The sequence below is a fragment of the Brachycentrus maculatus genome, unplaced genomic scaffold, assembly GCF_059751285.1.
Source record: "Brachycentrus maculatus isolate JH-2025_06_01 unplaced genomic scaffold, ASM5975128v1 h1tg000503l, whole genome shotgun sequence".
Taxonomy (NCBI): domain Eukaryota; kingdom Metazoa; phylum Arthropoda; class Insecta; order Trichoptera; family Brachycentridae; genus Brachycentrus; species Brachycentrus maculatus.
The window spans coordinates 807,621-831,890 of record NW_028281249.1 but is presented as its reverse complement, the minus strand read 5'-3'; the positions used below and the strand labels follow the sequence as shown (position 1 = coordinate 831,890).

Sequence of the window (24,270 nt, the reverse complement as noted above, 5' to 3'; positions counted from 1 at the left end):
CGAATCGCACCAATAGATTTCATGTACATAATTCATTTATTGTTTAATGATAACACATCACTAATTGAACTAAATGTACAGTTTTTTTGTTTCTTTACATTTAAAATAAATATCACAAAAATAAACAATGAATTTTTTTATAATCATTGATAAAGAAAACAGATAGATTGAATCAATTTTAACATAATTTATTAAATGAATTCAAGATGGCAACAATTTATAAAATATTTTTACTAAAATACTTTAACTTTACATTTGTATCTTCGATGCTTTTTTTTTATCTAAACTCAACTCAGACTAATATATATATATATACACAATTTACTGAATTAGCTGATGAATATTTACAAATTTTGAATAAAATAAAACATGGTGTTTTACCATCAAATCGGTTTTCAGCAATAAATTAAAGTAATTCTTGCGCTATGAAATTATTTTTCATATCCTATTATGATAACTGAATTACATAATTCTATGTACAGATATTTTTTTAATATAAACAAAATATATTGGACGTTAGGTCAAAATGAAGAATTTTACATGAAATGTTTTATAAACATTAGCGTGAAGACTGACCGGAGCATTTTGTCGTAACGTAACATGTTACGATGCGAGCATTCAGGCAGTCAGTACAGCGAGCCGAGCGCTCCATCCATAGTTTCGGATGCTCACTGATGCTCGCCGCAAGCGATGTTACGACGTTTTGTTACGACGAAATGCTCCGGTCAGTCTCCACCTTTACAGTTCGCGGTTATGTAGATATGCATATAATAATAATATAATAATAATAAAACCCTTATCCGCACCCCAATGGTGCATAGGGCACTGTGTCTTATAAACGCAGTGTTATCATGATCGTTTTACACATGAAGGAAAGGTGATCAGCCCTCCGCTTCAGGTACCAGTCCATGGTAATATTGAATAAATATTACAGTGAAAAAATCACTTATATTTATTTTTACCCCCCTTGAGAATCGAAGCCGGGACCTCCAGAACGGTAGCCGAGCGTGCTGACCATTACACTACGGAGGCGGACTATAATAGAGGCGGACTATGCGGAGGCATATAATAGAGTTACCGAAATATAGTTTCTATTATATTTTTAACTTTTCCGGGAGTACAAAAAATAATGTCCAACTTTCTCTAGGGAGAGGGTTCTTTTTACATGGAAAAAAATTTTTTTTCATTAAATCGATGTATTATGAAGATAGACATTATGTTACATATTTTTTTAAAAAAAACACATTCTGAATATTTTTCAATTGACAAAATTACACACAAATATCCACAGATGTCATTGCTATACAAGTTACATCATACTGAAAAATCACAATGGTAACATTCAAACATTCATTGTATTTTATAGAATTTACTTCAAAACATACTTTAAAAATGCCATATAATTTTATTTTTGTATAAATTTTACAATTAATTACGAAAAATATGAATGAAGTGATAATATTTTGCTTTTATACCCTATATTAATACTATTACAGATTAAGTCTTGTTTTACGGAGACTTTTCCAACCAAAACACAACCCTTTGAATTTTAAATTCATAAAAATAAAGTACTGTTTATTTTTAAATATATATATTTTGTAAATAATACAAGTACGTCCAACAGATATTGAAAAAAAATAAATAAATATAACTGGGTAGTGGTTATAGTTTCAAAATTTAAACATTCATTTGCCATTATACTGTGATTAAAAATTATTTCAAAAATCACCCGTATATATCGCTCACTCCTTTCAAGAACGTCATAAATCAAAAAACTTGATTTTTCAGGAGAACGTTTTTAATGTTTAAAAATATAATACAATGTATTGAAAATAAATATCAAGTCACTTATTGAACTTTTAACTTTGCAACAAATCTTTTTAGGTAAAACCTGAAGGTATTTTCTCCATTTGAAAAAAATTTAGCATATTTAAAAAAATAATAAAACAATACCTTTTCTTCAAAATGCAAAAACATCATTTTCTGCCCTGTAGCGGGTAAATATTTAGTTGAAAATATTCCTCTTTTGCTGGGATAAAGTACATTTTCTGGGCATTCCGAAAACATGCACAGCTGAAAATTTACGATTTTTGATTTATGACGTTCTTGAATGGAGTGAGCGATATACATAATTATTGCTCCTCAGTCAGAAACAGAAAATCCACACACATTATTGTCTTAAAGTCAAAATAAATTATACTTTAATGCATAATATTATACACACAAATACAGTGGAACCTCTCATAACGGGCATAATCCATTCCAGAATCTAACTCATCAAGCGAAAAAAAAATTCCCATAGAAATCAATGTGAAATACGATAATGCCGAAAACACAGTAAATTTTTTTAATATATTTTTTAGTAAAGTTTATACTAATAAAATTACTTTTAAATTGTTAAGGAGTGTAACAACTTAGAATTTAATTTTAATTAAAAAAAAAAAAAACGTTAATATGAATTCATGACAAATAATTAATCCTTTTAAACTAGAAAACTGTCTAAAGACATTTTATGCCGACACTTTTCTTCCCTTTTTTTTGCTTGCTATGTGAATTACTCATTTCCAACATTTTGAGTGTGTCCAAATACTTGTTCACAAAATCTGGATCATCTCCAATTACAGGAGTTATTCTCATATTATTTTATGACATCTCATCAAAGATAAAGAAGAATATGGAAGTCTGGGCATTTACGGGGCTGACGACCGTCTTAGGCTGGTTTAAGTGATCACTTTACACACGTGTAACATTCGCCAATTCTACCCATTATTGACAACCACACTACTCAAATTCTTGGAAGTTCTATATATATGAACCAATTTAGAAGCCTTGTTCTTGAATCACTAGAACTTCACTAGATATCTATGATATTTTCTGGCGTTTCTCATGTGTGTGATTATAATCCAGAATTCGGACCTCACATACTAATATAAGAGTTTCTGCTAAGTGAAAAGCTTCTTTCCATCTCACCAATAGATGTCTCTAGTGAAGTTCTAGTGATTCAAGAACAAGGCTTCTAAATTGGTTCATATATATAGAACTTCCAAGAATTTGAGTAGTGTGGTTGTCAATAATGGGTAGAATTGGTGAATGTTACACGTGTGTAAAGTGATCACTTAAACCAGCCTATGACGGTCGTCAGCCCCGTAAATGCCCAGACTTCCATATTCTTCTTCATCTTTGATGAGATGTCAAAAAATAATATGAATTACTCATTATGATAGGTGCTGGATATGAGAGGTTCCACTGTATATGTACCCAAACAATTTAAATTAATTTATATTTGGTACTTTTCAACCAGTTTTCGATAAGGTACAAGGTCATTTTCACTATCTTACGTTGGTTTGAAGATACTCCTTAGTTATAAGTCACAAATTGATTGTAAATAAAAATTTACACAAATAAAGGTAATACATTATTATCGGTATAATGATTGTCTTACATTTTGCTGAACTTCAACCTAACCGACTATAAATTAAATGATAAACATGACTCATTAACCTTTCCCTTCGGTGCTAAAAACTACCGCGTGCAACGATGATATCGCTCACTCCTTTCAAGAACGTCATATATCAAAAATTGACAATATTCAGTGGTGCATGTTTTTGGAATGCCCAGAAAATCTACTTTATCCCAGCAAAAGAGGCATATTTTTAACTTAATATTTACCCGCTACAGGGCAGAAAGTGTTGTTTATGCATTTTGAAGAAAATGTATTGTTATATTATTTTTTTAAATGTACTAAATATATTTAAAATGGAGAAAAAACCTTCAGGTTTTACCTAAAAAGATCTGTCGCACAGTAAAAAGTTCAATAAGCGGCTTGATATTTATTTTTATTTTATATTTTTAAACTTTAAAAACGTTCTCCTGAAAAATCAAGTTTCTTGATTTATGACGCTTGAAAGGAGTGAGCGATATCACCAGGAGGGAAAGGTTAAAAAAATTATGTTTACTTTCCAAAATTATTTGAATATCATTTGATTATGAGTTAACTCGAGGCGTCTTCAGGCTTGATGGACAGTTCCATGACAACATTTGATCGGGATATTCGAACACTGAGTTTCGGAGCAGAACTTGTCTCCAAAACTTTGTAAACGTCATTGGCCGACAGCATCTTCTTCCCGTCGATGTGAGTCACAATATCTCCGGGTCTCAGGCCACCCCTGATATGAAATAAGATCAAAAATCAACAAAATAGATATTACAATGATTAAAGAAAACACTTGTTTTTTACCACTTGAGTTTAATTAACCGGATCCACGCGGCTCGCATAACCGTATGTGTTTTCACAAAACATTACTTCAATATCACCCTGGACTGGTACCTGAGGCGGAGGGCTGATCACCTTTCCTTCATGTGTTAACGATCAAGATAACACTGCGTTAATATAATGCAATGCCCTATGCACCATCGGGGTGCAGGTTGAGAGATTATCTTGATATGTTCGTTCGGGCATGGTGCACATTCGAGATGTGTCCCATGAACATAAATCAATTTGCTAACCGACAACATATTAAGATTCTCTACCCTGGATCAATTTTCAAACCCTTGTCTGCACCCAATGGTGCATAGGGCACTGCATTATATAAACACAGTGTTATCTTGATCGTTAACACACGAAGGAAAGGTGATCAGCCCTCCGCTTCAGGTACCAGTCCAGGGTAATATTGAATAAATATAAAAATGAAAAAATCACATATATTTATTTCACCCCCCCCTGGGAATCGAACCCGGGACCTCCAGAACGGTAGCCGAGCGTGCTGACCATTACACTACGGAGGCGGACAAAACTAGATCAAGTGGGGTTATTTAACAGTCTTAATTCGTATTTCACCAGAGCGTGTAACATCACTTCTACAGAGCTGTTTTGGAAACATTTAAAGTATTGACTGACGTATTGTTTGTTTCTAAAATAAAAATACATAAATATAGTCGATACCGTGTTATTAACACATTGTGTACGGTTTGCACATATTTGTGCGTTTCAGAAACCTTGTGTGGTGGCGGGGTGCACATTTTTGTGCATTTCGGCTACCTTCAATTTAGTATACAAAAAACACGTCATAAACTTCTAATCTCTTGGCCTTTTTGCTTTTGTTGTGTAGTGGATAGATGTCGCTATATAAAAAATAATACTGATCTTTACTGGTTCAAAACATAGCTAATGGTCGTAATCTGTTTTGAAGGAAATGTTACAAATTAACTTTAAACAATGGATACAGACGGTGCGTTTTTTTCTTTGTCCTAAAATGAAATAAAATACAAAGAACATTGTCCTTTACTTAAGTCGGCAGTTGGTACTTACAAAACAATAAACGCGTGTGGGTAAAGCCCATAAATCATTTTTTATTCGCAGATTTTGAGTTTTCGGCGGTCGTTAAACTGTGTTGTTATTTTCTAATATTTTATTAGTGTTTTTAACATTTTTTTTACTTTTGTGATTTGTGGACTAACATGATTTTATTTTGAGACGTTAGAGACCATTTAACCATTTTTGTATTGTTTTCGAGTTCAACCTCAGAGCATTCTTGTATTATAATAAAACAGCTGTCTAATGTCGCCCGCCTCAAGATACAGTTTTATCAAAACATTGCCGTAACTAATGTGTTAATATGTACTCGCTCAGTCCAACCTGCCTCATGACAAAAGGGACTAAAGTCTTTGTTTAATTGGGCGTCAATAAGTGCACACAGTACGCTAATCACAAGTGTCGTCGCGCACGTAGCACGCACCTTTACACTACCCCTACGAGGAAGCAGCGTGGCGGTTAGTTAGTTAGTTTTACTTACGTATGTGCTGGTGAACCTATGATGACTTTCCATACGAGAACTCCGTGGGTTATATCATTACCAATCTGTTGAACAATACACAAAGAATATATTATAAAATATTCAGAACTAATTTCCTTATTAAACATCACATCGCTCACTCCTTTCAAGAACGTCATAAATCAAAAAACTTGATTTTTCAGGAGAACGTTTTTAAAGTTTAAAAATATAATACAATGTATTAAAAATAAATATCAAGTCACTTATTGAACTTTTAACTTTGCAACAAATCTTTTTAGGTAAAACCTGAAGGTATTTTCTCCATTTGAAAAAAATTTAGCATATTTAAAAAAATAATAAAACAATACCTTTTCTTCAAAATGCAAATACAACACTTTCTACCCTGTAGCGGGTAAATATTAAGTTAAAAATATGCCTCTTTTGCTGGGATATAATACATTTTCTGGTCATTCCGAAAACATGCACAACTGAAAATCGACGATTTTTTATTTATGACGTTCTTGAAAGGAGTGAGCGACATCTAAGTTACGTATGTAAATGTTAAATCGACTTACGTCTGGGTTTCTTTGGCGTAGTTCCCGTAATATGTGCGGTGTTAGTGACAGCATCGTGATTCCGAGATATCTCTTTGAAACTGGTTGAGCTTTATTTTCTTTCCCTGTAAGAATAATAAATGAATGCGTTTATTTTCAATTCAATTCAATTTATTCAATAACCAACATACGTAATATATGACAAACTTACATTTAAGGCGTATATATTAATAACATAAATTACAAAGTAAATAAAAAGACTCATAAAAAGAGAGTTGTAGAAGAATCCCGTTTCCGAATACCCCCTCAGACACATGGAACAAATCAATATCCGGCGTGATATTGTTAAGCATAGCGGTAGCTCTTCCCACAGGCATAACCATTGGCAGGTTGGTCCTGTATATAGGAATGTGAAACAATCTATGCCGACACTGTCTTTGGTAACTATCGGGAACATACAGAGTAAATTTCAGGATTATCGATCATACGGCGCAACAATCGATAAAAATACATAATCATCAAGTCTCTAAACTGTTGTAGCCATGCATACCTTGGAGAAACTCGGTCGTATAGGGCCAAGGATAATACCCATACTTTTTATGTAGAGATAACTAAGAAACATCGATAAAATTAAGAAAGGTGTGTTGAGATGGTTTGGACATGTGGAGCGTATGAGTGAAGAAAGAACGGTTTAACAAATTTATGAGGCGAATGTAGTTGGAAAAAGAAGCAGAGGACGACCGAGGAAAACTTGGCACAATCAGGTATTTCAAATACTTGAAAGCGGCCGGGTCAGAAGTCGTAATAATCGTCGGGTATGTATGAGGAGATGCATGAATGTAGAAGAGGCAAAGAATGTTTGCAAAGACAGAGTGATGTGGCGTTCGATTCTCTCTGCCTACCCCTGCGGGGAAGCGGCGTGATGGTTAGTTAGTTAGTTAGTTAACTAAGAAACATTAAGTTTAGGACTTGCAGGGATCCGTTCAACAAGAAGTATTATTTTCAAGAGACTTACTTTTCGACAGAAACTGTTTGGCGTAGTCGATAGGAATGGCGAATGATATTCCCGAAGTGACCTTCATGCTGTTTATTCCAATAGCCTCTCCGTCCAAATTGACCAGAGGACCTCCCGAGTTGCCAAACGTGATCGCCGCGTCGGTCTGTATGTAGTTCATGTCCTTGCCGGACAAACCCAATTCGTCGGAATTCCTCTGCACCGAGCTGACGACGCCCGCCGTCACGGTGTTGCTCAGAGCCAATGGACTGCCCAGTGCGACAACCTGAAAAATATCGTAAACAAATAAAAATATTGTAAATAATAAAAAATATCGTAAGTATTAAAAATAGTATAAATAATGTAAATAATAAAAATATCGTAAATAATAAAAAATATTGTTAAGAAATTCCATATTGTGAATAAAGTACCTGGTCAAAATAAGTTTAATGAAAAAAATTAAAACGTGTTTTCAAAAAGCGTCTCCTAGTATGTAAAATGATTCGTGAAACACCCTACATATATTTCATAGAGGTGTCTGGTGATCAAAAACTTACTCATATTAACCGTAGATGGTGCTGAGAACTCGTAACCGCGTATGAAAGAATGCATCAATTGAAGAATATGTTTATTTGAGTACAATTTTTTGAACAGTGAAATTTGAGTAGTGTGGTTGTCAATCATCGGTAGAAGGGTAACATTCACCATTCTATCGAAATTTTGGAACTCATATATTTATGATAAAATTCATACGTCGCCTCATGTGCGAGTTCACGGGCAGTATCTATGATTGATTTGAGTGGGCTTTATTTATTAGGGATCCTTTCAAATGTATGCAAGGTCCTTACCGAATTATTTTACATACTGGGAGTCGCCTGAAAACATAACACTTATAATTTGATCTATTGATCTAGGTGGAACTGGGCAGGTCATGTGGCACGTATGTCTGAGGATAGATGGACAGAAAAGGTGCTTGACAGGAGGCCAAAGAACAGGACGCAGAAGTGCGGGTAGGCCCCAGAAAATATGGTCCGATGAAATTAAGAAAGTGGCGGGCCTGCACTGGAAGAGAGGCGCGTCCAACAGAGAACTGCGGAAGTCCAAGAGGAAGGGTTTGTTCAATACTGGACACAGGAAGAAAGCTGATATTAAAGTATAATTTGACCAGTTACATTTTTCACAAAAAAAACTTTTATTCAATGATTTTTGTGAATAATTCTTCTTCTTCTTCTTCTTCAAACCCTTATCCACACCCCAATGGTGCATAGGGCACTGCATCATATAAACGGAGTGTTAACTTGATCGTTAACACACGAAGGAAAGGTGATCAGCCGTCCGTTTCAGGTACCAGTCCAGGGTAGTATTGAATAAATACTAGAGTGAAAAGATCCCTTATATTTATTTTAACCCCCCCTGGGGATCGAACCCGGGACCTCCTGCACGGTAGCCCAGCGAGCTGACCATTACACTACGGAGGCGGACAAAATAGATAAAAAAAGGTGGATAATTAGAGTAGGTTATAGCTTTATTGCAAAATACTCAAAGTTCGTTGGACCAAATCTGACATATTGCTCACTCCTTTCAAGAACGTCATGAATCAAAAAAACTTGATTTTCAGGAAAACGTTTAAAAATATAATACAATGTATTAAAAATAAATATCAAGCCACTTATTTAACTTTTTACTGTGCAACAGATCTTTTTAGGTAAAACCTGAAGGGTTTTTTCTCCATTTGAAAAATATTTAGTTTATTTTAAAAAATTACTAAACAATGCCTTTTCTTCAAAATGCAAAAACAACACTTTCAGCCCTGTAGCGGGTAAACATGAAGTTAAAAATATGCCGCTTTTGCTGGGATATAGTACATTTTCTGGGCATTCCGAAAACATGCACAACTGAATATTTATGATTTTTGATTTATGACGTTCTTGAAAGGAGTGAGCGATATGCTTTGGAAGAGTTGCTTACCCATTCTCCGGGCCGTATGTCAGCAGACTGGCCGAGCTTCATCACTGGCAAGCCTTTTATGGGAATTCTCACAGTCGCTAGATCTGACTTCATATCAACATCTTCTACGACTCCGTTGAATGTTGTACCATCCTTGCAATAAAACATAAAAACCATACAAATTTACAATATAATTTATATTTGAAGCATTAACTTTTTGATTTTCCATTTTATAATTAAAATGTAACTTTGTTTTAAAATTACCATAAGTATTTTATTATAACTTAATTATAATGTCCACCGGTTTCTAAGCTAACCGCTTCTTTATAAAGACTGATTAATACTAAAACACTATCTACTTAACAAAATTCAAAACATGTTTTGAATATTGAAAGCATTAACTTTGTGGATCACATTCATATATTATTTTGAGAAATAAAAATACTTTGTTTTTTGATCCACTCACATTTTATTGACCAACTAGTTTCGGCAACAACCTATTGCCCTCTTCAGGGTTTTATATGGTTCAAATTAAACCCTGAAGAGGGCAACAGGTTGTTGCCGAAACTATTTGGTTAGTAAAAATGTGAGTGGATCAAAAAACAAAGTCTTTTTATTTCTCAAAATAATATAAATTCAAAATATTTTGACGGCTAGGCAAAGGAGCTTGGGTAGATCTCAAGTGGCTTTATTTTTTGTTGATTGGCAGTCACAGTCAAAAGGGATCAGGGATGATGAGTGATTGGAAACATATTTGAGGATGGACTTTTAGAATTTTTTACTTGTGTATACAAGTAAATAATTTTTCTAAAAGTCCGTTATTAAATATGTTTACAATCAGTCAACTTCCCTGATCCCCTTTGACTACCATAAATATCAGCACTATGAACCGGTTAGAGGCATTCCAAATGTGGCTACATCGTAGAATGCTACGCATTCCATGGACCGATATGGTCAGCAACGCAAATGTGCTCCAAAGAGCAAGAGAAGGGAGACAGTTGCTGACTGATATCAAGGTCCGGAAGGTGTCCTGTCTGGAGCATGTGCTAGGAGGAGAGAAGTGCGAGCTATTGCACCTAATAAAAGATCGACGAGGTGTGGGCAGAAGGCAGATCTCCTGGCTCCGGAATATACGAGATTGGACGGGGATCAGGACCGTCGAGGCGCTGTTTAGAGCTGCCCGAGACAAGGAAAATTACTCTCAAGTGATAGTCAACCTCAGGAGGACCAAACATGATACAAACAGAAGAACCTTTTTGAAGTGAAACTTCTTCGAAACGCTTCCCCTTCTCCAAATTCAACGGACAGTTGAAAGAAAAGAGTGAGAGAATCATTTCAACTCTCTCCGTCGCATACGTCATAGACAGTATACAAAATTAATGAATATACTTACTTGTAGTCTCACTAAAACCATACTGTGTGATTTACTAACGACAACATGAGCGTTAGTTAAAATAAGACCATCTTCGTGGACAATAAAACCGGACCCGTTTGATATTGTAGTAGGTTGTCCGGTGAAATAATCGACTCTTCTAGTGTCTTTTATCTCTATATAAACCACAGACGGAGCGCAAACTCTCACTACATCGGAAATAAAATTAAATTTGTCCCTTCTACCCTTCATCGAGTTGTCACCGCCGTAAAAAGGTACGGCGGCATCGACTACAGGAAAATCTAGCATCTCCTTGTATAAAACATAACCTAAAATGCCGGCGAAAACGGCTTTGCAATATCCGAAACGGTTCACGTTCACATTCTCACTTTGGCCGTAATCTCTCTGGTTACTTTTGAAACTTTCAAAATTATTTATCGTAAGTTGTGATAATACTCCGCTTTTTTTGAGTAACACGAAACGGCGAATCGGTCTCGTTAGAATGCCGGCCATTTTACTTATAATAAATTACAAAATAAATTTCTTTTTTGAGATAAGCTTTTTTAATGTTACAACGGCAATAGAAATGTTATTTTTTACGAATCTCAAAAAACAAAACGCACAAATCCCGCTGTCAGAAAACCGAAGCAGTGTTGCAAGATGAGGTCAAAATTGTTACCAGAATTAAAAATACCCAGCTGGTAAAATTTACAGTAGGTAATTAAGTACCTTTTTCATGCGTTCAAGTATCGCGACATTCGGTACGACGGTTTACTTCATTAGATCGGAGCCCAATAGGATTCCACATTTATAAGACAAAAATAAATTGGAATTTGCAGTTTACCCATGTATCTATGACAAGGTCTACCCAACACTGGCCGTGAGTATGAGGTTAGGTTAGGATAGGTTAGGTTGTTTTAAATTTACCATACAAAATGTCTGGTATTTTAATGATTTTTTTAATAATGAAACAAATAAATCAAAACATTTTGTTAAAATGTTCCTTTGCCCTGACTCTGTACTTATAAATTATCCAATCAGCATTTGGTAGACCTAGGTGTACATAGGTAAACTGCAAATCCAATTTTATTTCTGTCAGTTTTTGAAGTTTACCCAACAGTATTGGGTAATGCTAAGTTAACCCGGATAAACCTAGGTTTACCTCGTATTCTAGCATTTCCCGTAACACATACACGTACAGGCTATATTAATTAAAGATAAGATGTAAAGGCTAACAGAAACAGAATCCATTCGCAGGAGTTTATAAGTACCAAAAATCGTATAATACCACCAAATGGGATTAAAAGGAGTGGATTTTCTTATTTAGGACTGAATACCATAACCCTTATCGGCCTGAAAATAAGTTCACTAGCACAGTGTTCCGCAAACTTCAAGGTACACCTACCAAATTAAAAAATTTCGGAGGTGCATATTTACCTTATTATGGTAACATATTTAACAAATTATGTTTAATGCAAAATGTGACCCTACTTAACTGAGCACAGGCAATCAAAATTTGGGGCAATTGTGTTATTTTCACGAAACTAGACCTTTTTCCGAGGCACACCAACTACAATGTAATCACCATGGTACACCAGTGTGCCAGGCACATATTTTGCGGAACAATGCATTAGCAGACAGTTAAAAGATTAAAACACAGGAATAGTTTAACAAATGACTTTTATTTTTCTTTGTATTTCCAACATTTTGTTATATAATCGCTGTTTCCTTCTTCTGTGAATTTAATGTCGGTGTAAACATAAATGGATGAACTATTAAAAAAATCACACCCAAAAGGATTGTATCCTCTAAAAGCATACATATACCGAGGCATAAAAATTGACACGAGTTACAAAGGCAATCTTGAAATATTTAATGAAACTTATTATGTGTGGATATCATGCAACAGTTAATATAATTATAAGACATATGAGTATACATATTAGGAAACAGTAACACAAAATTTCGATTAAAATAATGTGACATATTATCAAAGATTATTCAAAATATTGTGCATGAATGAATCCCTGGGACTTGAATGATTTTTGCATCAAAACAACAGTAATATTTTTAATTTTCATATATTGAAAACTTAAAGGAGTTCTATAATTCAATCATAACCATTTGTGAATATTTTTTTCTCAACAACAAAAAAAAAACATTCCAAAATTACAAAACGTACTTCGTCTCATTTTTAAAATAATATTCGTTCTCTGCGTACAATCAAAATTCTGCATACTGTAAAAATATTAAAACTACATTTTTTGTGAAATTTGTGCTGAACAGAGAAAGAACTTTAAAAAAATTAAAAATACACTGGGAAATACATATGTGTTCTAAAACCAAACTTATAAATAAACATTTGACATACAAAAAGCAGGAAAACGAGGCAATTTTTCCGGAGAACAGATAATCAAAGACTGTCCAGCAATTTTTCAACAATAGGGGGTGTATCATATCACATTTTTTTCTACCTAACAATATTTTCGAAATAACTTTTCAGAAGGGATGGAGAGTACGACGATAAAATATTTTCTCATTTTTTCTACAGGACTAAATATACAATGGCGTGGTTACTTCACATGGCTCCATGTCACTAATATAGTGGATATCGAGCCGATGTGTAGTCTCCACTAAAAGAAAATGACTAACTATAACGGGCATTTATATTTGCCCATAAACTTTACATGTTTTAATATTAATTTCAATTTCCACCGCGAAACGTCCAAGACTGTAAATTTCAGAAACACAAGTCAAATTTCTCAATTTCAAACATGATAAAACATGGATATTTTATTATTTATAAATGCTTTTAAAATGTGTGAATATGTTAAGAACAGAGTTGACACAAACTCACTCAAATGATTTCATTACATAATTTATTTTTTGTAGATTTGGTATTAACTGTGTGGAATGACATGTTGATTATTTAAAATTAAACACTTATATTAGACCACTAATTGATTTCATTTCATTTCACACTATTAGTTTCGAAAACTAGTTATGAAAACATCTGTAGTTTTCTATACTTGTCGTGTGAAATGAAATAAAACTCCATTAGTGTTCTTAATACAAGTGTTTGATTTTTAAGTATCAGCATAATTTTTTGTTACAAATTTACTAAAAAATCAATTAATAATTTATATGAAGTAAGTAACTATGAAGTAACTTTGAATGACTACTACTTTATATGAAGTAACTTTGAATAAATACTTCATGTTGACATTCAAACATTAAATATAAAACGATTGAATGTCAACTCATATCTATGAGTGTGAATATTGTGAACAAACATTTAACATATCGCTCACTCCTTTCAACAATGTCATATATCAAAAAACTTGAAGTTTAAAAATATAATAAAATGTATTAAAAATAAATATCAAGCCACTTATTGAACTTTTTACTGTGCAACAAATGTTTTTAGGTAAAACCTGAATGTTTTTTCCCCATTTGAAAAATATTTAGTATATTTAAAAAAAATAATTAAACGATACCTTTTCTTCAAAACGCTAAAATAACACTTTCTGCCCTGTAGCGGGTAAATATTAACTTAAAAATAAGTTACTTTTGTTGGGATATGGTATATTTTCTGGGCATTCCGAAAACATGCGCAACTGAAAATTGATATATGATTTTTGATATATGACGTTGTTGAAAGGAGTGAGCGATATATGGTCACGTGAAAGTAGCGATTGATTTAAGAATTTCATAAAATAATCCATTTTGAATGCGTCCCCTTGGTAAATTTATCTCAATTTCCCTCCAGTCTTCAACGTCTCTGATGAAAGTAAGTAAATTTATAATAATATTATACAAACCTAGAAAAAAAAAACATGTTTTGTTGATGACGGAAGTATCGGAGAAACCACAAGAATGATAATTAAAATTAGCTTCCAAGATCCATGACCATATTTTCAGTCTACAATGAAATTACTACAAAACGCAGGTGGTACGCAAATGAAAGACAATTGATGAAACAAATTGTGAATTTAAAATACTATTATTTGTTCAAGCCGTCTTTTATTCTACATGTTAATTAGGTTGAATGCGTTTCAGATGTGGACCTATAAAAGAATGCTCAGGATATCCTGGAGAGACCACATCTCCAACAACTGAAAGAAAGCACCGAAGAAAGAAAGCACCTACTCGCGACTATCTCCAAGATACGCGCCGAATGGACCGGCCACGTTTTAGGACGAGAGGGTTTCCTCCGCATAATAATAGAGGTGACGATCGAGGGAATAAACGCCAGAGGACGCCCACGCCGCAAATATCTAAGCGACTTATACGAGGACATGGGCTGCTCGACGTATGAAGAGCTGAAGAGGGTTTCGGAAACACTAGAATGGCGAAGGAGATGTTATCTGTTCGGCTGTCCAAACTCAAAACACAGTAAGGGACATTTTTTTTGTAGTACGTTATTGCATTTTTGGACTGAGTAGATTCTACTTAGTCCAAAAATACAAAAAAAAAGTACTACAAAATAATGTCCCTTACTGTGTTTTAAGTTTGGACAGCTGTGTTGCTGCAGAGCAATCCGCAGGATTGAGACCAGAGAGAGAGAAGAAACTCATTCATTACCAAGACTACGGTATAAATTTAAGCACATTCAGTGAAATCTTAATATGATTTATACACACTGAGGTCCGGAATCCAGTTGTATACCGTGTTATAATGTTAAATCTCGCTGCGTCCAATTAAATGCTAAAATTTCGGAGTATATGAAGAAAAAACATCGGTCAAACAAAATTAGTCCCAAAGGAAGAACGGGTGATAAAGTTTCATCCACACTTATGATTTTTTTCTTTAAATAGGTCTTGTAGTGATATCTGAAGATAAGTTACTTTTTTCCTTGAAGTTTTAATATAATTATCTGTAATCCCGAATCGATAATTGAAATTGTAACAAAATATCTTTGTTACGACTTCAATTGATTCGTTATTTGTTCTGGCAACATTGTTGGCTAAAAAATTACTAATACCCGCAGTCAGTTTTATCAAGTAAATGATGGTGACACTATTTTTATCAATAATATTCATTAATTTTTGGTGATTTCTAATTAATTAATTAGTAATTACTAATTAAAACTAACTGCTCATTTACTATATTGTTCATAAAACACACTCATCAACGGGTGTTAGGTTTAGTACCGAAAATGGCTAGATTTTTTTAAAATTTGCCTAATTACAAGGTATATCCGTGATAAAAAAAAATTATAAATTGCAAATGCGTAGAATTGTGTGATAAAAAAATACTAAAACACATCATAATTGGCCTTAAAATCTCAAATACTTAATTAGAGCGCAATCTCTAAAAAAGAAGCGAACAATTATTTATTTTACTTAACCGGATCCACGCGGCTCGCATAACCGTATGTGTTTTCACAAAACATTCCCTGTACGCGGCTGACATAACCGTTTGTGTTTTCACTTTGCTCCAAGTTTCGAACCTCAGTTCAACTTGGAGGGATTTTTTCATGGAGTGGAACTTTGGATAAAATAATACATCAATCCTTGGCCTTATGACATCTGTTGAAATATATGACTAATAATTTGTAACATCACAAGGATAAATAAAAGAACAGATCCCTGATTTTTCTTGCGGTCGGTAATTAGTCCGCGCCATAATCATGCCCTATATCTGTCTCACTCTCGACGCTACGCATCGCCAGTGGGTAAGAGTGACACACGATGCGTGCTTTGATTTATTTATGTTACGATCTTATTTGTTTATATTACGATATATTTCAAGAATAATGTGACACACGTGTATTATAGAGTACCAAAAAGGCACAATGAATCCCATTGAACGTTTTTGCTTAGGAAAATAAATCGTTTATTAACTAAATACATGATAAAAGTAATCATTTAAAAAACGGCGAAATACCGCCGCGCACGGGCGTCTCTCAGGAACAAAGTGAACGCGGTCAAAAGGTTAATTTGCAAAAGAATTATCATCTATCTAACTATTTTTATTTTTCTGTCCCGACTTACATAATTATACGTCTTACATAATTATGATTTTAAAAAAACATAAATAATTTTATAATTGACAGATGATTATTTTATCATTTTTTACATTAATTAGCTTAAAGTGTGTGCTTGGAAAAAATTTACAATTAAAAAGAAATGGATCGCATAATCATATTCTAAATTTGTACAGTGTTTTATATGTATGTGCGAGCGAACACAAACAGTGAAATAATTTTTTGTATCAAGAAATGGCAAAAAAGTAGATAACGAAATAATAACAAATTAACATAAGAAATATCGCTCACTCCTTTCAAGAACGTCATAAATCAAAAATTGCCAATTTTCAGTTGTGCTTGTTTTTGGAATGCCCAGAAAATGTACTATATCCCAGCAAAAGAGGCATATTTTTAACTTAATATTTACCCGCTACAAGGCAGAAAGTGTTGTTTTTGCATTTTGAGGAAAAGGTATTGTTTAATTATTTTTTTTAAATGTACTAAATATTTTTCAAATGGAGAAAAAACATTCAGGTTTTACCTCAAAAGATCTGTTGCACAGTAAAAAGTTCAATAAGTTGCTTGATATTTATTTTTAATACATTGTATTATATTTTTAAACTTTAAAAACGTTCTCCTGAGAAATCAAGTTTTTTGATTTATGACGTTCTTAAATGGAGTGAGCGATTTATGTATTCATATTAGAAATTAAATGGATATATCATGAATTTGTTTAATCTGTATATAGTAGCATTAAGGCCTAGTATTCGTTAAATAGCAACTTGATTTTCTTTACACCCAGGTAACATTTGACGTCCGTCTCCGTAGTGTAATGGTCAGCACGCTCGGCTACCGTTCTGGAGGTCCCGGGTTCGATTCCCAGGGGGGAGTCAAATAAAATATAAGTGATTTTTTCACTGTAATATTTATTCAATATTACCCTGGACTGGTACCTGAAGCGGAGGGCTGATCACCTTTCTTTCATGTGTAAACGATTAAGATAACACTGCGTTTATATGAAGCAGTGCCCTATGCACCATTGGGGTGCGGATAAGGGTTTGATTATTATTATTCGTTAAATACCAACTTGATTTTCTTTAAACCCAGGTAACATCTGATATTAAAGAGTTGTATAAAATATCAATTTTAATACGTAGGTAACAATAACTAATTTATAACCAAAGTTCTGACCACACATCAAAATAATAAATCAGCAAAGATAATCCATAATATCAATCTTGATAATTTACGTATTTTGTTGTCCTTTCAACAACGTCATACATCAAAATATATTTTTCAGGAAATCGTGTTTAAAGTTTAAGAATATAGTAAAATGTATTAAAAATAAATATCAAGCCACTTATTGAACTTTTTACTGTGCAACAGATCTTTTTAGAGAAAACCTGAAGGTTTTTTCTCCATTTGAAATTAGTATATTTAAAAATAATAAAAAAATACCTTTTCTTCAAAATGCAAAAAAACACATTCTGCCCTGTAGCGGCCAAATATTAAGTTAAAAATATGCCGCTTTTGCTGGGAAATAGTACATTTTCTGGGCATTCCGAAAACATGCACAACTGCAAAATTTACAATTTTTGATATATGACGTTGTTGAAAGGAGTGAGCAATATGGGATTTATATAAAATAACAAATGCAATATAATCATGTAATAATAATATAATAAAACCCTTATCCCCACCCCAATGGTGCATAGGGCACTGCGTCATATAAACGCAGTGTTATCTTGATCGTTTACACATGAAGGAAAGGTGATCAGCCCTCCGCTTCAAGTACCAGTCCAGGGTAATATTGAATAAATATTACAGTGAAAAAATCACCCATATTTATTCATACCCATCCTGGGAATCAAACCCGGGTCCTCCAGAACGGTAGCCGAGCGTGCTGACCATTACACTACGGAGGCGGACATATAATCATGAATCAACAATTAACGGTGCTATCTGATAAAAGTGTAGAAACAGCTCAGAGACATGAGATGAGATGAATGACAGAAATGCATTAAATGCGTCTTAAAAATGCACTGGAAAAAGCATATAAATGCTAAATAACGTTTAAAATAAGGTCATTCTTGTATTAATAGGATATGACAGGTGGACAAGGTCATAAGATAAGCAAATTATGAAATTTCTGTAAATTTTCATTTTCATTCAGTTGCAACAAAGAAAATGACAGAAAATGAGAGCACTAAATGTAAGAGAAGAATAAAGCTTACTCAAATCAATCATAGATACTGCCGTGAACTCGCTCATGATGCGACGTATGAATCGTATCATATATGAGTTCCGAAAATTGGGTAGTGTGGTCATAAATCACGGGTAGAGTGATGAATTTTACACATGTATAATATGTTTCTGTCCGCCCCCGTGGTATAATGGTTAGCGTTTTTAGCTGAAGGTCTCGGGTTCGATTCCCGGAAGGAGGGGTGAAATAAATATCAGTGATTTTACTCTCCAATATTTATTTCATATAACCCTGGACAGATCCCTGAGGCGCGGAGTGATCACCTTACTTCATCTGTCAATGATCAAGATAACACTGCGTCAATACGGTGCAGTGCCGTATGCACCGTTGGGTGCGGATAAGGGTTAGAAGATAAAGTGATCACTCAAACCAGGTCGTAAGCCCTGTAATTACCCAGAGTTCCACATTATTCTTCGTCTATGTTGAGATGGATGTCAAAAAGTAAGAAGATTTTATTTCAATCTTTCTTAACAAACTACGCGGAATGTTGCCAGGCGTCGAGTCACAGAGTCAACAGACCGTATTATTTGTTTGCCGCTAACTCTTAGTTATCAGTCCTTTCATTTTTAGTAGTTTTGAATACTATTTTTAGCTCTTATCTCTCGAATGTCTAAACTCCCAGCAGCCTCCAACTGACATACAAACGGCACTGGTGATACTTCTTTTAAACTCCCTTTTGATTTCTTCACCAGCCACCGCAGGTAGCTACCAATGTTTAAACAAGGTTTCATAAACCATATTTAGGTATTGAATGTTAAATCAAACACTGATTTGTTGAGTCTAAGTTATATTTTACTATTATTTTTTGACATCTCATCAAAGATGAAGAAAAATATGGAAGTCTGGGCATTTACGGGGGTAGCGAACGTCATATGCTGGTTTAAGTGATCACTTTACACACGTGTAACATTCACCAATTCTACCCATTATTGACAACCACACCACTCAAATTCTTGGAAAAGCTATATATCGCTCACTCCTTTCAACAACGTCATACATCAAAAATCAACAATTTTCAGCTGTGCATATTTTCGGAATGCTGAAAAATGTATTATATCCCAGCAAAATTGGCATATTTTAAACTTAATATTTACCCTCTACAGGGCAGAAAGTGTTGTTTTTGCATTTTGAAGAAAAGGTGTTGTTTAATTTTTTTTTTAATATCCTAAAATGGACAAAAAAACCTTCAGGTTTTACCTCAAAAGATCTGTTGTTCAATAAGTGGCTTGATATTTAATTTTAATACATTTTATTATATGCTTAAACTTTAAAAACGATCTCCTGAAAAATCAGTTTTTTTTTATATATGACGTTGTTGAAAGGAGTGAGCGATATATAAACCAATTTTTGAAACATTATTCTTGAATCACTAGAGACATCTATTGGTGAGATGAAAAGAAGCTTTTTATTGAGCAGAAACTCTTTTTTTTGTTGTCAAAAAATAATATGAAAATAAGTCCTGTAATTGGAGATAATCCAGATTTTGTGAACAAGTATCTGGACACACTCAAAATGTTACACACACTCAAAATGTTGTAAATGTTACACACACTCAAAATGTTGTAAATGTCACACACACTCAAACTGACTATTGATGTAAATACGAAGACTTCCATATTACCATCTTTATCTATATTGAGTTATCAATAAAATCCTGACACATACAGTTGAACTTCCACATAACAAACTACTTTTCACAATGAATTCTCTCATATTTTGCCTTCTACATAAAACCAATTTCTATTTGTCAATGTTTTTTTTTTCTGAGATTCGTCTCCCCTAATATCGAGATAGGATCGTGTGCACCAAAATAAATAGGTCTCAATGAAAAATTAAAAAAACTCACTCCCCAGATGTGCCGCCTACTTTCAAAATCCGCCAGATCCATGTAAGTCGATTTTACAAAAAATGCAAAATTCTCCGGGTAACATTTATGTTTAAAAGATTTGTCTATCTTTAGATAAAATATTATGAAATAGAGAATTTTCCTATTTTTTTAGAATTTTTGTCAGTATTTAAAAAAAAACACGAGACACAAACCGATAATGCCGTCATCTTAATGTTTGACCTGTCCCCGCTCTGTGATTGGCCGATATGGGTCAGAAGGCAAGTTCCATGAATATAGCAGAATTTGAAATACAACGCAATTAATAAGTATTTTTTAGCAGGGTTTTCAAGTGAATAAATATTTTAAACAATAAAACCCACAATTGGCATTTTGATAGAGTATTTATTTTAAAATCTTATAAAATTGGATCTGGCGGATTTTGAAAGTAGGCGACAAAGATATAGTTTAGTCCGCAGAAACACACCCCACAGGTTAATTATAAGATAAAAAGATAATAATGTAAATAGTTTTGTTACTAGGAGAGTTCTTGATGATAAATTGCATACAAAATAATAAAAAGTTGGATTAAAAAAACTAAGAAAAACAATCATATATTTTCTCCGCCTCCGTAGTGTAATGGTCAGCACGCTCGCTACCGTTCTGGAGGTCCCGGGTTCGATTCCCAAGGGTGGGTTAGATAAATATAAATATTTTCACTCTAATATTTATTCAATATATTACCCTGGACTGGTACCTGAAGCGGAAGGCTGATCACCTTCCCTTGGGTTAACAATCAAGATAACAATGCGTTAGCATGATGCAGTGCCCTATGCACCATTGGGGTGCGAATAAGGGTTTGAAGAAGATTTTTTTTAACAAATTGATTCGGTGTTTGTTAAAGGAATGTAATTAGAAGTGGGCGATATTAGATCGCATCAAACAAATGATGACAGAAATGAATCGATAATATTTTCATATTATAGTGACACCTATCCGCTACACAGCAAAGCAAACATGACGAAATAAGACATTGCGTGTTTTTTTTAATATTAAGTTGAAGGTAACGAAAATGCACAAAAATATGCACACTGCCACAACGTAAGGTTTCTGAAACGCAAAAATATGTGCTAGCCGTAAATAATGTGCTAAGTATGGGATGAGTCAGTTAATAAAGAATGAAAATTTAACAAAAATTGATAAGAAAGTAATTTTTTTAAACTAAAATTTTGTATTTCCCATCGTAGTATATTTGTATCTTTGGTTTGAAGCTTACGTGAGAATTTAAAAAAAACTTTGTAAACTAATTAAAGATTTCGCTATCAATTGAAAGTGCCGTATAAAATTGTTATATTACCAATATATATATATATATATATATATATATATATATATAATCTACCACCATACTTATTTCGATACTTTTATTTAAGGCTATTAATATATTTATTGTCATTTTACACACTATCTACATATATTTTAATTAATATTATCAAACAATTCTCATAATATTAATAGTTTAATCAAAAATTTCGACCATTATTCCTTTTATACTTTTAATCTCTTTTGACATGAGTATTTTCAGTATTATTAAGTTTTTAGTCGGAGAATTGAACTTCTCAAGCTCATAATAACTGCGGAACAAAATAAGCATATCTTTTTCATTTATCATTTTTGTTTGAAATTTATCGAAGTACCAAACATGAATCGTATCACAGCTGCGTGTTTAAATAAAATCATTGTGGTTTCTCCGTATAAAAACACATAATTATATGTATAATAATATGTACAGTATTAATATTTTGGGGTTTTCTTCGCGGTAAAATCATTCCCTTGACCGGTTTCTAAGACCTTATAAATATAGAATAAATAAATAAAAATAACAAGAACTCCGACGCTGGCGATGAAATTAGACGGAGGATTATCTCTCGATTGAGCGGTTGTACAAGCGAGCCATTTCGAAGTGCAGTGCGGAGGTTAGAGGGTGAAGGGTGTAGGAGAAAGAGACGGGTCAACGGAATGTCTACGGGAAGACGTCTACAAAACAAGGGGGTATCAACAAAACAGAGGAACTTCGTACGGAACGGCGACGGGGCTAAATGTCTCGCGCATTCCGCATCGTCGGAACTTCACAACCTCCGTGGTGGATGGAATTTAAACTGAGGGTGCCGTAGAGGTTGGATCCGCTCACGGCGGGCAGTTCCATGGTCTTGAATCCGCCGATGGTGTCCGAAGAGTGGGATGATCCGCTGGGAGTCTCCGCTTTGGGATCCTCCGCCTTTGCGGACGCCTGCGGCAGGACCAACCGCAAGTTCATCTTCTCTTTGGATGTTTCGGATTTAGCTTTCTCCGTGACTTTGAGCATCGCCGCGTCCGACCGGCCAATCAGGAGGTATTTGAAGGTTTCGTACGTCGACCAGCAGATGGCGGCCGCGGGCATTTGATACAGGACTCTGGCCTGCAGGCCCTGGAAGAAGCCCATGGGGCCTCCCAGCCTGATGATGTGCCGTACGGCGTCCAGGAAGCCCTTGGCCTTGGCGCCCGTCTCCTGGGTGTTGAGCACGGTCTTGCAGACGTCCAGCGGCGTGGTGGCCGCGGCCGCGGTGGCGCCCGCCACGGCTCCCGAAACCATATGCGCCGCGGGATTATATTTCCTCTCTTTATTAGTGACATTCTGGACATGCTCGTAGGAGGTAAAGTAAATAAACTGGAAGGGAACGTTCATGGAGAGTTGGGTGACGTACGATCTGTAGAAAGCTCTGACTCCTTCCGTCCTATAAACACTGGTGACGCAGTGGATGACGCCACGATATTGAGAATTGTACATCTGTAGCCTCTGTTTTACAACTGTTACGAATAATGAAACCAATTCGATTTACGATGGAATTAAAATTATAACCATTTATTATATAATAAAATTCAAACCATGGATAGTTAAGATGACATCCGTAAAGAGCGAGAAAGGTGGCCGGACAGCACATGGAAACAAAAGAAACAACAATGTTAATAAAATATAGAATCCTTGGTTTTTTTTACATACATTTTTTTTTACATACATTGTAATAAAAATAAATAAAGGATGTAAGAGGAAAAAAAAACAGTAATAATAATTAACGGACATTAAGGAAAATATAAAATTGTCTATTCGATGCCGTACAGTGCGATGTGGGGGAGTCTGGATGATTCCAATATCCTCACACGCGCATACCATTGTCTCCTTCGTTGCCTCCCCCACCTAACGACATCTTCGATCTAGCATATTTCCCTGATGCTGGCGTTTCTTATTCTATCTCGAAGACTCTTGCCTGATATGCTTCTTAGAGTCTTCATTTCTGACTTTTCTGATTTTTCTATGTGAACAATAAAAATTATTGTTACCTTAAATTTAACTATGAAATGAGGATCATATACACACATGGTAAACGTGGTAATATTTTCCTTCGTAAATTGGGTGTAAATAATATGTAAAGTGGGTGTATAATAATAAAATAAACAATGTGTTGCTTTGTAATTAAAGAAACGACAATAAAAGTTTATTCTTAATTAATCTTTAGAATAATTTTCTATCTATCT

At 34.2% G+C, this 24,270-nt stretch overlaps 2 protein-coding genes across 2 annotated transcripts in view; both read right to left on the bottom strand.

Annotated features, from left to right (window-relative positions):
* Positions 1-3,829: 3,829 nt before the first annotated feature.
* On the bottom strand, positions 3,830-11,290 carry HtrA2 (HTRA2-related serine protease). The gene is made up of 6 exons (XM_088272516.1): positions 10,660-11,290; positions 9,288-9,419; positions 7,341-7,605; positions 6,347-6,450; positions 5,793-5,857; positions 3,830-4,166 (listed from the first exon to the last, which is right to left on the bottom strand). The coding sequence occupies exons 1-6, from the start codon at positions 11,149-11,151 to the stop codon at positions 3,992-3,994; spliced, it is 1,233 nt and encodes a 410-aa protein (XP_088128642.1). The 5' UTR covers positions 11,152-11,290; the 3' UTR covers positions 3,830-3,991.
* Positions 11,291-22,354: 11,064 nt separating this feature from the next.
* The window catches only part of LOC148301916 (mitoferrin-1-like), a 37,308-nt gene continuing 35,392 nt past the window's right edge, over positions 22,355-24,270 (bottom strand). The window contains exon 5 of the mRNA XM_088272515.1: positions 22,355-23,544. Within this exon, the coding sequence (XP_088128641.1) occupies positions 22,793-23,544 (752 nt within the window). The 3' untranslated portion in view covers positions 22,355-22,792. The remainder of the gene's footprint in view (positions 23,545-24,270) is intronic.

Coding starts and splice junctions, on each gene's coding strand:
- HtrA2 (XM_088272516.1), bottom strand. CDS start 11,151: ATGGCCGGCATTCTAACGAGACCGATTCGCCGTTTCGTGTTACTCAAA. Junction 6,451..7,340: donor CAAACAGTTTCTGTCGAAAA/GTAAGTCTCTTG, acceptor TTATTCTTACAG/GGAAAGAAAATAAAGCTCAA. Junction 5,858..6,346: donor TACGCCAAAGAAACCCAGAC/GTAAGTCGATTT, acceptor ATTGTTCAACAG/ATTGGTAATGATATAACCCA.